Below are 13,290 nucleotides of genomic sequence, written 5' to 3' on the forward strand. Positions count from 1 at the left end.
ATTCCTTTTCATCTTGGTGCATCTTCTTATGAAGCCCTTCTTTCCACGTAGCTGACTATCTCAGATGGCTCTTGACAAGCGTATGGTAAGTCTTACGATGTATGCTTGAGATCTGAAGTTGCTACAGGGCTTCATGATCTAAAAGTGAGAAATAAGACAAGTGTGCAGAAATTTATTGAAAAGAAAAGCCCTTATTTGGGGCTTTGGTGCTGATTGTATTCACAATTGCACCTCCCTTTATTATGTAGTGTTTGCATCCAAGCTGTTCAGTGAGGGGAAGCTTCCCTTTGAAACCTTCTCAACACTGTAGTGAAAATTCATTTTGGGGGCTTTGTAAAATGAGAATTTGTGTTTTACAGAGTAAGGCTGTTTTGGTCTTTTTGGTTTCTTTCTTATTTATTTATTTTCCCCATAATTTAATATCTATGGAATAGAATTTATATCTTGTTCTCTCTGTGCTTAAAATATAAAAAGAAACAAAACTAAAAAAAAAATTAGGAAAAAGAACTATTAGTACAGAGTACTTTGTGCTCTGTTGTGGAGGTATCCATGAATACATACAATGAGTCATTTTAATAGCAGCAAACTTTAATATGCAATTGAGAATTCAATGTATGTCAGTAAAAGGAAAAGGCTTTTATGCCCCAAATTTTAAGTAAATTAAAATCCTTTAGCACAGCAGTAAGCGCCTCTTAGTCAGTCCCTGAAGTCTTACACACAGCAGTCTACCATGATCAGGCAAAAGACTTCATCGTCACCTGCTGAGTGTAAGTAAAGCTGTCTTTCAGAAGTCACGGAGAAAAGGCATATAGTGATATTTTTATTCTATTCCTGTGACTGCTCATAACACTATTGGTTAAGACTCATGAACAGTATGTATATATACTTCTTTTGCTTGTGACATCAGCATCAAATATATCATTCATCTTAAAAATTCATAAGGAGAGGTCATACTGAAGTGATTGAATGGGCACTGAATATTCTGCAACATTAGTAGTCCTAAAAATGCCTGAAGTGCAGAAGACTCTGTGTACATTTATTTCTGAGCATTTTTTAACTCTTTTTGTGAAGAGACTGGCTATTTGACTTAGTGATTTATTAGATGTTGGAGGGGCCTTCCTTGGGGCTGACTTTCTCAGCCTGCTGAAAATGAGTTTGTTATTGACATCATTGAGGACATCTTTAGGTAAAGCCAAATGCAAGAAATATAGAAAATCTAACTGGAGTTTTAAACTTAAAAAAAATATAAAATAAATAAACCCTAGAGGACTTCAGTTGCTTTAAATGTCAAGTTGAAAGTATTATGATGTAAATGTACTTGAGGACTAAAGTATTTTCTTGCAGACAGGAGGCCTATTTGGTATTGCTGCTGTCTGAGCTGTGACTGATTTTTGCAGACAGGCAGAGAACATCATTATTCTTGAGGATACTGATGCTGTAATGTTTTTGAGCATAAGATTTCCTCTTATACATACTTCAGTTATTCTGTTTAACACTTTGTTTTCCTGTAGTAATTTCAGTGTTGTGATCTCACAGCAGCGTACAGTGTAAATGTAGATTTTTACTTTCCATGGGCTAAGCCAAAATATTAGCTGCATAGCCATCCTACTTGTCACAGTATTATTGCACTTCATTTCAAAGGCCGTTCTCCATCTCTTAGTGGTCAGGGCATGTTGGTGTTCCAGTGTCCAGGATTACTTGCTCTAGTACTTCTGGGGTACTGTCCCTCTCATTCAGACTCTGTGCACATAGAATTTTGTCCTTACATCTAGAACGGTGTGATCCTTGGTATCTAGATTCATCAAAGTACATCTTCATGATTAGAGTGGTTGTTGGGGGTTGGACTCAACGATCTCTGAAGGTCCCTTCCAACCCCTTCATTCTGTGATTCTGTGTAAGGAGAGATGTGAAAGCATAGCGCTTGGAAAATCCACTGTATTCATTTAGACCTTACCTAGCTCCCACACATGAAGTAAATCACAATGCTTGAGTAGATCCAGTTTTCTCAAGAAATGGTTCATTACAAGTGGTTCCTTCTTTCCTGCCCAGCACGTGCAAGAGTCACATGGGGAGCAATGGCAGTGGAATTAGTGAGGTTCATGTTTCACATCTTCAGGTTGAATGTGTTTTGTGCTGTAACATGACAGAATTTATGTACTATTGAGTTGCAAATGATGGCATCTTTAAAATTGTCAAGACACACATCCAGAGTATTGCAGCTATTTGCCTTCAGTTTTAGTGGCTGCTCAGTTTTTCTCGTTATTCTTTTCAACAGGCTTTCACCCTGATGTGTACTGTAGGAGGGGAGAGAGGACTATGGCAGAAATTGTGCTGGTTCTACAGTACATCTGAGCTCAGCAAAAGTTGCAAGTGATTCATAATTTAGTTGTTAGGTGGTGATGTACTGATTATATAGATCTCAAAGTACACCCTGCCAGCTATGAGCAAGGTCAGAATTTGCCAGCTGCTATTGAAAAGTATTTGGCAAGAACAGTGTATTTTTCCCCATTTTTTTTTCTCTTTTTTATTTTCCTTTGAAGTTAGTGTGTAGATATATATATATATATATATATCTTGCTCCAGCTCTATGGTCTTGGAAAATGGGATTCTGTTTTGAAGTCCCAGGTCACTAATCCAAATGTCCTTGGATTTTTACCCAGTCTGTAGAACAGGACGTGTGTTGACTCTGGTGCAAAGCCCTCAGCCATGTAGCCTAAATTAAATCAATACTGGGTTATTTGCTATGTGTCACTATAGTTCTGATAGAATCATAGAATGACTTAGGTTAGAAAGGACCTCAAAGATCATTGAGTTCCAACCTCATCCCATGGGCAGATGCACTTGCAATAAATACAGGGAGAAAACTTGGTAGTGGGTCTATTAGCCATTGTACAGAATAGCATAATTAAGCTTAGATGTGGTTTCTTGGGATGCTCATCCTGGTGTTCATTTTACACATTGTTGAACCTCAAGTCCAACACTTAAAATGAACTGTAAGATTTTGTGAATTTACTTGGATATGTTAAAAAAAAAACAACAAACCTCAGACTTTTTCACCTTCTTTACTGGGCTGCATTTCTTAGATCTGTGAGCCATTCTGTTGTCCTGAATTGTTAAGGATTTTTTTTAAGTGGATACTAGAGTCATAATTGCTTTAGCAGTAGAGAATTTACATCCAGTCTGAAAATTGGATTCTAGTTACAAAACATATAATTACTAATATAGAATCATCCATTTTAAAATGTCAAGTAGCCCCGAACACTCAAAACATTACAATTACATCAACATATCTTTTTGTTTTGCACAAAACCCATAATTTCCCTAGTTTCTCATGCTGTGCATACATCATACATAGACTGAGCTATTCAGTTTTCTAGTGCCTTAATTTTGTCAATCATTTCCAAATATGAGAATGTTCACACATGCCATTAACTATATAGTCTGTTTTCAATATAGGTACACTTAAAGAGTCTTGACGGTGTTTACTAGATACAGTATAGTGACCTTAGGGGGTTTATTGAGGCACGTGGAAGTAATAAAGGTAGTGAATACTCAAATGACATCCAGCAGACCCTAGTGGAAAGAGCTTAGCAATGCAGAGCTGCTTTAATAATAGACTCAAAGAGCACTTCTTAGTTCATCATCATTTTTTCTTTCTTTTTTTTTGTTTCATATTTCACTGAAAAAGCAAAGCTTTTTTTTTCTTTTAATCTTTTTTCTTCTTTTTCTTTTTTCTCTACCTTATGGGAAATTGGTTAGGCACGTAGCTCCGGAGGACTGGAAATATTCTGCTGAAACTCCTGCTGTCTCCCAGTAGAGACCATAAAGGCTATTCTAGAGTAATGAGTATTTGGCCTGTAATTTCTACCTGTCTCTCCCAGAAGACAGGTTTTATCCCTTAGTGATTGATTTATGATAGTATTCCACTCACTGAATCATTCATATTCAATGAAGACTTAAGCGCTCAGTGCAAATTAACCCACAGGACAGGTTGCTTGTAGTTCTGGGACTAGGTATTTTTAATACGGCACCAAAAAAACCCCACCATTTCCCCTTCTCACAGTCTGCATTCTGATTTCTGTAGATAGAACTCAACAGCTCTAAATTCTAACTCACAGTTCTTCCAAGAGCTGATGATAGCTTTTACTAATGAATTTATCTCAGAAAATGAAATGCGTAAAGAACATTATTGATATTTTTTCAGCTGTGTCTACAGCTTTAAATAATAAGATTCTTACTGTCTCAGGGGAAAACATGTCCTAAATGTGCTTTAAATTTTGCAGATCCTTGAAATAGGGTGTCAGAGTTTTGTTTGCAATGAAATTAAGGTGCTTTAGTTCAGGAGGTATGAAGTAATTAAAGATGAGTTATGAAAATTATCATTGTCTTCAAGTGAAGAAAATTTCATTCAGAGATATTACAATGAAAGTCAAAGTCCACTGAAGCTTGAAGGTGACTGTAGGGGCTAGTCTTAACAATTCAGATTTCATTTTACTGGCTTTTGTATATTAATTCATCCCTCTTTTTCTTCTTTTTTTAATATGCCATTTTCTTAGACTTTGGCATACTTACCCCATTCTCAACACCTGACAGACATCAGAACTAGAATGGACAAACAAGTACTCCAGATGGGGCCTCACAAGGGTGGAGTTGAGGGGGACCTCCATCACTCTGCTGGGACATAGTTTTTTATGCCCTACAAGCCCTTATCATGCCACTTGTCTCCATCCACTTGGATGGATATTCCATGCTCAGACAACTTTCAAAGTTGGCAGTGAGGTAATTATGTGTAAGGTTAGCATTTTGAAATCACTCAATTTTCAGTGGTTGACGTAGGAGCTGCATGTTTGCTGTCTGCTGTAGCAGAGGTGAGGTGTTACTGCTGCTCTCTGGAGGAGGGGGGTCTTGCACAGCGCTGTCCTGGTGTGCTCAGCTGTGACTTGTGTAGTGTGTGGTGGCTGAGGAATAACCTATGCCACAACTTCTCAAAGCACTGTGAAAATGCTGTGTGGGAAAGGCTAATTCCCCCTGGGGACAGAGTAGAATGGTTATAAATGATAGTTACTATCATGCAGAATGACATCCCCAAGAGATAAGCTGCAATCCCCCACAGCTGCTGATTTGTGTCATGGTCATCCTTCAAGGTAGGTGATGAAAAGCTGTTGAGAAATACTAACCAATCTACTGACACCCATTGAGGAGCACAAACTTCAGCATTAATCTCATTTTGTGGCTTTTGTCAGTGCTGCATAAAGGTAGGTGTATTGTAGTTGATCTCCAGACCAGAAAAGAAATATTAGCACATAGCTAGTAGCACTACTGTCAAAATAAAGGCCGGCAGGATAATAGGAAATTCTTTGTTCACCCAGGGAAAGATTTACAGCTTCCTCAGTCAGCCGAGAACACATTATTATATTGTCAGATTTTAGTAATTTTGCACTGATGCGTAGGAAATCAATTGCAAATCACCAGATATCTTGATGCATTCACTTGGACCCAGCTCCATGGAATGACTTGGCACATTTTTAGGCACAGTTGGACACCCTGAGTATAAAATTGCCATTCTGAAGGCTCCTATTTAGCTCCCCTCCGACACTGGCAGTGAGTCAAAGCACTAAGTGCCTATGATTTAGCTGATATTGATACTGCTTCTCAGATGCTTAGAAGCACCTTATCCTCAACAGAACTCTCTGTCTCATGCCAGAACCCTATCATTAGCCACAAATCAGATATCTGTCTGCCTCCGTGGCCTTTGGGGCTTGTTCCAGTTAATTTTCTCTAGGCATTTATTCTGTGCTTCACAGAAGCTGGCAGCATGAGGCATTTTATTCCAAACCACAGCTGCCAAGGATGACTGTGCAGGGGCTGGCAGTAGCTGCTCTCAGCCAGTAGGCTGGCGGTCAGAGCATGCTGGGGGCTGTGGAGGGCCCCAGCCCTGTCACCCCTTAGCCTGGATCATTGGGGTGGCCCTCTGCAGCCACAAGGAGTGAGGGAGACTGGACTCACTGTTGAATTTCTTCCAGTTTGCAGTAGGAAAGCACACACTCTGGGCATTCACTTACATACGATAACTTGAATTTCAGTCCTTTGGAGAACTGCTTGAACTAGTTTATCCAGGGACTGTGGAGTTTCCCTGCTGAATGTCTCCCAGTGGGGCTGGCTAAAGGCTTAAGGCTGGAGCTTAAATTGTATCAATTAATTTTGATAAAATGTACTTAATGTAGCTAGGCTGCACTAGGGGAAGGAGTTTAATTGGAGCTGACCTGTGTCCAGACAATGAGATGTCTTCCCAATAAGGAATGGGTATGACTTGTCAAAGGCAGGCAGTGAGCGATGATATGAAGACTCCTGTATGTCTTCTGTCACAGCCTGTGCCTCCAGCTCTACTGGGGATGTCACAGCAGAAATGTTTTCCTCAGTCCAGGTGTAATAGTGGAAAGTGAGAAAACAGAAGCTGAGACATAAATGGGTAACTTTTACATGGTCTGATTGATAGTGATAGTGATAGAAAAAGGAAGAATGGCTTTGAACTAAAAGAGGAGAAAGTTAGATGTTAGGAAAAAGTTATTTACTCAGTGGGTGGTAAGGCAGCCTAAGAGGTTGCCCAGAGAAGCTGTGGTGCTCCATCCCTGGAGGCACTGAAGGCCAGGTTGGATGGGGCCCTGGGCAGCCTGATCCAGTGGATGGCAGCCCTGCCCATGGCAGGGAGTTGAAGTTCAGTGTTTTTTAATGTCTCCTAAGCCATTCTATGATTCTACGTCAGGTATCCACTGTGCTTGTGGATCTGGGCTGAGAAAGGGATTATGGCTCATTTCTGGGGGAGAATAGTGAGTTTGGAGGTGGGTGAGCTACAAGAGTAAATGGAGTAGAGGAAATGATTTCCTAGAAACCAAAGTACTGGTGCTGATTAGGGTTGTAATGAGCCAACTTTGCTTTCTAGGAAATCATTTCCCCCACTCCATTGGTATAGTAAAAGATTCAGTACTATGTTTGATACTTGCTGAGATCCCAAATTTCTGTCCCCATCACAGAAAATGTTCCTGTGTGGCAGCAGACTCGTATTAATGCAGCTTCCAAACCCAAATAGAACCTGATGAGTTCTTTTGTAAAAGGAGGTTATAATTTTTGTCACCTACCCCTTAATTTTCAAACTATGAGCACTTTTCCCCTAATTCTATTGTATCAGGTATTATACAGAGGAGCTAATTTGCATGCGCTGCCAAGCCACACTGAAAAGATTCCAGTCTGCAGGTAACATTTATTAACAGAAGCAATACTCCTGAGGTATGTGTTTGCTTATTTTTTCATCTTTAAATAGAAAGGAATGACAAAAAAAAAAAAAAAACAAAACACAATAATTTGTTGACAAGAGAAGGAAGAAGAGATCTCTAGAGGCATTGATGAAGCAGTCATGATTTCTAAATAGCTTCTCATTGCTTGATTTTTAACCTTTGGAGAGAAGTAGAGTATTTCTGGTGAGATTTGAAGGAAATCTGCTGAGATTTGATGGAATTTCCGTTACTTGCTGAACAAATTCCTGTTTAGCTTTCTGTGCTAATCTAATCCCTTGATTGCCATAGTCTGACATTTGATTCGCTTCCAGCAGTTTTCATTTTCCCCTGAACATCACTGTTGGGAGAAAAAAAAACTGTTTTCCAGTTGTGGAAAGCAGGACTGAGTCACACCTGGACCTGCAGGGAGTTCATTTCCTATTAACTACTTTTTGTTTAAAAGAATTTCCACCATGCAAAGAGTAAGGCATCAAATATTTCTATGTGCTAGGGACACAATATGTGTATTGCTCGAGAAATATGTTACAGCACTAATCACTAATCACTAATGTCAGATATCATTAGTTTAGTTTAGTAGTTAGGAGACATTTTTCAGAGAAACTTTGTTTTGATATACTAAGAAATTTTATTGAAGAGCTCCCCAAAGGATTTTATAGAACCATAGAATCATGGAATCATGGAATGAATTAGGTTGGAATGGACCTTAAAGACCATCCAGTTCCAAATCCCTGCCTTGGGTAGGGCTGCTACTCACTAGAGTGGACTGCCAAGGGCCCCATCCAATCTGGCCTTGAGAATCTCCAGGGGTTTCCTGAAAAAGAAATGATTGCCCCAACTGAATACGCTTGTAATCCTAGCAAAATATTGTTGGGAGGAAAGGCTGCTGGCCTCCACTTCACCTAACCAAAATAAGATGTTTTTCAATACAAGTTGCTGATGTCTTCACGAAGTTTGCCAGCAAACTCTCCTGTTTGATGCCATTCAGGTCTCAGTCCTGCCACGAGTGTTGTATAGATGGGCACCATTGAGGTCCAACAAGAAACTTGGAGTGTGTGAGCCTAAGCTGGTTTGTTTAAACAGTGAGGTGAATGCAGTCCCTGCAGCAGACTTACACGGAGCAGGCAGAGTTTCTGACACAATGAAGAGTAATTAATATTACTCTATCAAAATATTACGAACCCTCCACTGCTGGGAATGCCACTGCTTGTGATATGTGGCACATGAATTTAAAGATGCTTGCCTTTGGAAAAATAAGTTTTACTCATTGTATTGCAGTTTTCAGTCAGATCTTTATAAATCTACATTAAGTTTCTGTGACTGTACTCTTTGTCACTGAATTACAGATCTGTCAGCTGATAAGAGGATAGTGCTGTAGAAGACAGAATTGCCAGTTGGCTTATGCTGACCTGGTACAGAAGTTTCCTTGTTATTTCATAGAAGCTAAAATGAAGCAACGCGTTCTCTTATGTGCTTATTTTCGTATAATGCCCCTGACGTGTGGCTGACTGGGGATGCTTCTCTTGGTTTTGATGAAACAGGGGCAATAATCTATGTGTGCATATTGGATTTGCTGAAGATAAAGCAGTGTGTCAGATTTGGCGTGGGAAGGAATGGTGGTTTGCAGCAGCGGCAATGGCCGTATGTCCTATGACTTTATTGTGGCCAGGTTTTTATTCCTGGGTTTTTTGTTTAACACAGCCATAGAGAAATTCCGTGGGAAGTTTTAGTTCCTTTTGCTGTCAGGCAAATAAGGTGTGTTATTATCACATTTTAATCCAAGGGAGCTACAACATTAACAAAAAAAAGGGGGGGAAAAGGTAAATCAGGACTTTCAGAACTTTCAATTGCTTGTATTAATATATAATGTAAGTTTGACTTGACCTTTATTTATCTTTAGATCTGCCATCCAGAAGCTGGGAGGAGAGGTATTTGAGAAGGTGTACACCTATCTGAAGCAGGCGAGACAGCAGAAGGCCAGTGAGGAGGAGATAACGAGACACCTGGAGAAACTGGTTCCTAGAGCAAGTGATTGCTTTGAGGTGGATCAGCTCCTCTACTTCGAGGAGCAGCTGCAAGATTCAGAATCGTGTCTTCAGCTGTAAAATGTGTTGGTAACAGCACAGGAAATCATGAACAAGACTGACAGTGCTGAGCTGCCTGCTTCAGGCCAGCCAGCAAAGCCTGGAGGAGTCTGGAGGAAACTGCTGAGGGTAACTCAGAACATAAGCAGGTGGGAAGGCTCTTGGAGAGTCCAGTCTGTGCAGTGGGTAAGTACAGAATAGATTACAAGGGTAGGAAGCAAAACTTATAGACTGTTGTTTACCATTCATTGCCTAAAGAACTTCATTTAATCTGTGTGTCTTTCAAAGGAACTGTGAAAATTAGATCATAGAATCTGGGAATGGCTTGGCTTGGAAAGGACCTTTAAGGTCATCGCGCTCCCACCCCTGCTATGGGCACGGCACAGGCACTTCCCACCAGACCAAACTGGACATTCCCCTCCCTCTTCCTGCTGGCTCCCCCTCTTTGGTTACAGTCCAGGATACTGTTGGCCTTCCAGGCTGCAGGTGCACACTATTGGCTCACGTCAAGCATATGTATATTCATCCATGCTTACTCACTTACATAGAAGTAGGTATGTATATGTGTAGAGACAGGAAAACATTTGGCCACATTGGTGTACACGTTTAAGTTTACAGAGACAGAGATGAGGCCAGAGCTGAAGATGACTATGGAAGCTAGGAATTCTTATTACAGATTCTCCAAGTTTTAGACCACTGTACACAAAACAATAAAACAATTTTCTTTTGCTTGCACACAGATATTGTTATTTTTTTTTTCAGAACATTTATGCTTACCTCTTTGTATGCATCACTATTTTGCTGATTGAGAGTGCATATTATGCTCTGATAATACACCTGTGCACTCTGTGCTCCTTTACCTGTGTGAAACAATAACAGGTAACAAATAATACAATCTACAGAAGAATCTCAAGTGGATTGTGGACCAGTTTAATTTTAGCCATCTAGCCATTACCAAAAGCCCTGTGTATTCTCTTTTTGTGCCATAACTCTTCAAATACTCAGGAGCTGAATTAAATGAATGAAAAGAAATTAATAATGTGAACATCAAAAAAATGTTGCTACTTGAATTGGACTACTAATAAGGATATTGGGATTGACAATATAGTTAGGAGAAGTACTGATCCAACTCTGTGGCACGCTTTAAGAGATTCAAAGGGAACAGCAATCAGTCATCCTTATCCATCCCAGCCGTAACACAAATTGCAGAAGAAAAGAGCATGCCCATGTAAGGAAGATGTGGCGTTATACTGCCAGCCCAAAGTAGGAGATCCTGGTGTGTCTGGCTTCAACTTCTGCAGGGAATATGTGAATGTGATGTTCACTGAGGCTGCAAAATGGTTTTTGTCTGTGTGGTGCTTTAAGTCTCATAGGTGGAGAGGCAGTCTGAAGCAGAGATTCTCAGTCAGACTTCAGTCCACATTCTTCTCACTGATGTATTTGTGTACTCGATTCCACGTGTTTTATACACAACTTATTAAGGCCACTTAAATATCAAAATAAGAGGAGTGCTTGGATGTTGATGGAGTGAAAAAGTTCAAAGAGCAAAGAGAAAGCAGCTAGCATACATGAGAATAATCTCAGAGAGATACAACCTTGACTACTACACCCACCTCTGTCTGTCTGTGATTCAGACTGATTTTTCATGAAAGCTTCAAGAACAAACCCTGTGAGCCATCAATTGCTTTTGGACATGTTTTATTTGTATTAATTTTCATATTTTATTACTCACAAAGCGCTCAAACTCTCGGCTTAATACATGGAGTGTTTTGAATACCACGCTTGCTAATGTGTTGCATTGTAATAGAATTATCAATGTTTGTTTGTGCAAAATGTCATGCATAATAATTATATTCACACTTGAAAACAGTCTTGAAGTCAGTTTGAAAGTGCTGTTTTAGTAGTTTTTTTTTTTTCTCTCAAAAACACAAGTTTTCAAATCTGAAGACTTATACTGTAGCTAACTTCTGCAGCGTGCTAATAACTAACTACTAGCAACATACTGAATCCAAATACTCAAATAAGATAATCAAGAAATGAAAAATAAATAAATAAATAAATCAACAAAATGACTTTGTTTCCCAATAAACCCCTGCCCTTTCCAGGTCGCATCCATTCCAAAGTTTTCAGCAAACTATTGAATTTACATCATCCAGACCGAGGCCTGCTCTCGGAAACAGTGAGGTCCAGCCCTGCTGTAACTTTATACAACTCATTGTAATTGTCTTCTGCTTTTCTGTCACTTGAACTGTTGGGGGATTATAAGCATCAGGTCAGCTCCATTCTGCAGCTCATAAAATCCAGCTATGGAGCAGGTTTAAGGCCATCTTTTCACAAAGGCCTTTGAGTCATCTGCACTGTGTAGTTAGTAGCTAGCAGTGGGCATTTGGTGTGTTATCCCCATCATGGCAGAAATAGGTACATTAGTCCAAACATGTGACAAAGAATAGTTTTATACATCCCAGGTCAGAGAGGTTGGTGCCCCAGTGTCAAAAGACTGTCTCTGGGGAGCTTAGTGAGGCTGCACTTGATACAGCACTATGAGGATTTGATGGAACAGAGTTGACTGAGTTGCCTTGCTGACAATCTCTTGTATATGGTTATCAGATTGATCACTTTTCTGTAATCACATTTGAAAGGAGGGAACTCTGAACTAACAAAGAAATAGTAGGGGATGATATCCTTAGAGATTAGTCACTCCAGAGAAATGCAAAAAGTCTCAAGGAAACAGATGCTCGGGAAAACAGGGCAGAATGGCCACTGCATCCATGAAGGAATGATCGTGCCCCCATCAGGCTGTCAGCAGGCCTCACTGCTCTGCAAACAGCTCGGTCTACAGAGATGTGCAGAATCCTTTTCTAACCTAATGAACCATTGATGGACAGGGAGAAATAAATCAAAATCATCACCTTATACTGAGATCTAGACAAACACAATGAGTCACCATAAAAGAAGATTTTTTACTTAGAAGATCAGATCTTATATAAAAACATGTTTTCATTTTCAGGTTTATTATGCTTGCTGGGGAAAAGGGCTTACAATAACAAAAAGACTGAGTCCCCAATCTTTTATATATGAAATACATTCCATACACTGAAGTAAGTTCACATCCAGCAAAATCCCACTGTTAGTATCGTGGATCTTCAGTAATAAAAAAACAATAGAGGAGCAACTGTAAGAAAATAAATGTAAAGACGTTAGACTGCTGTCTGTAGGCCTTCATAAAACGTCACATTTGACCTACATTCTTGTACCAAAAGCTTCACAAGCATCAGGCATCCTTGCTTCTTTTCTATTGACTCTCCTAAAGACTCTACAAGCTGTATTGCTTGATGCAGAGATATTGCAAACAAAGGAAGTGAGGCAAGTAATTATTTAATGGTTTGGGGCCTTGAGCTTACTAAAAGTGCTTGGACTATAAAGAGGAAAAGGACATTTGAATTCTCTGATAAGAAATAGAGCTGTCAACAACTTGTCCACAGGTGGATTAGAAGGCAGACCAATTATATTTGTCGCAGAAAACAAGACGTAAGTCCTTTCTTAAAGGCGACTGGCTTGCCAGATAATCCGTCAGAAGGCACCAGAAGACATCTTTCTGTAGGATGAATTGTCAGAGGTTTCCAGTGTCTGAAAATCCTTTCCAGTCCTTTTCCAGTGCAGGAGAGGATCATCCTTCCCACAGGACCTGGCTCTGTGGGTGCTGCCCAATGATGACCAGCTCCGAGGTGCACTCAGGGCCAAAGCATGAACTCATCCCTGACATGGCCAGAGATCTCCCCTGACCACTGCTGGCTCTCAAAGTCCATGTAAACCAGGATGATGGAGCATCGAGCAAACACACAGGCAAGAAAACAATAGGAGTCAGCAAAGGATGCTTCCTGCTACCTCTAAGACTGATCTTTTGGTGCACCAGAGTT

The 13,290-nt window shown here is 40.0% G+C and overlaps 1 protein-coding gene across 2 annotated transcripts in view; it reads left to right on the top strand.

The window, feature by feature from the left end:
• The window catches only part of NEK11 (NIMA related kinase 11), an 82,016-nt gene extending 70,780 nt beyond the window's left edge, over positions 1–11,236 (top strand). For both annotated transcript variants that reach the window (XM_072330623.1, XM_072330622.1), the window contains one exon: positions 9,190–11,236. In XM_072330623.1, coding sequence (XP_072186724.1) covers positions 9,190–9,394 — 205 coding nt within the window. In that variant the 3' untranslated portion in view covers positions 9,395–11,236. The remainder of the gene's footprint in view (positions 1–9,189) is intronic.
• Positions 11,237–13,290: the final 2,054 nt, after the last annotated feature.

This window comes from Excalfactoria chinensis, chromosome 2 (genome assembly GCF_039878825.1).
Source record: "Excalfactoria chinensis isolate bCotChi1 chromosome 2, bCotChi1.hap2, whole genome shotgun sequence".
Taxonomy (NCBI): Eukaryota; Metazoa; Chordata; class Aves; order Galliformes; family Phasianidae; genus Excalfactoria; species Excalfactoria chinensis.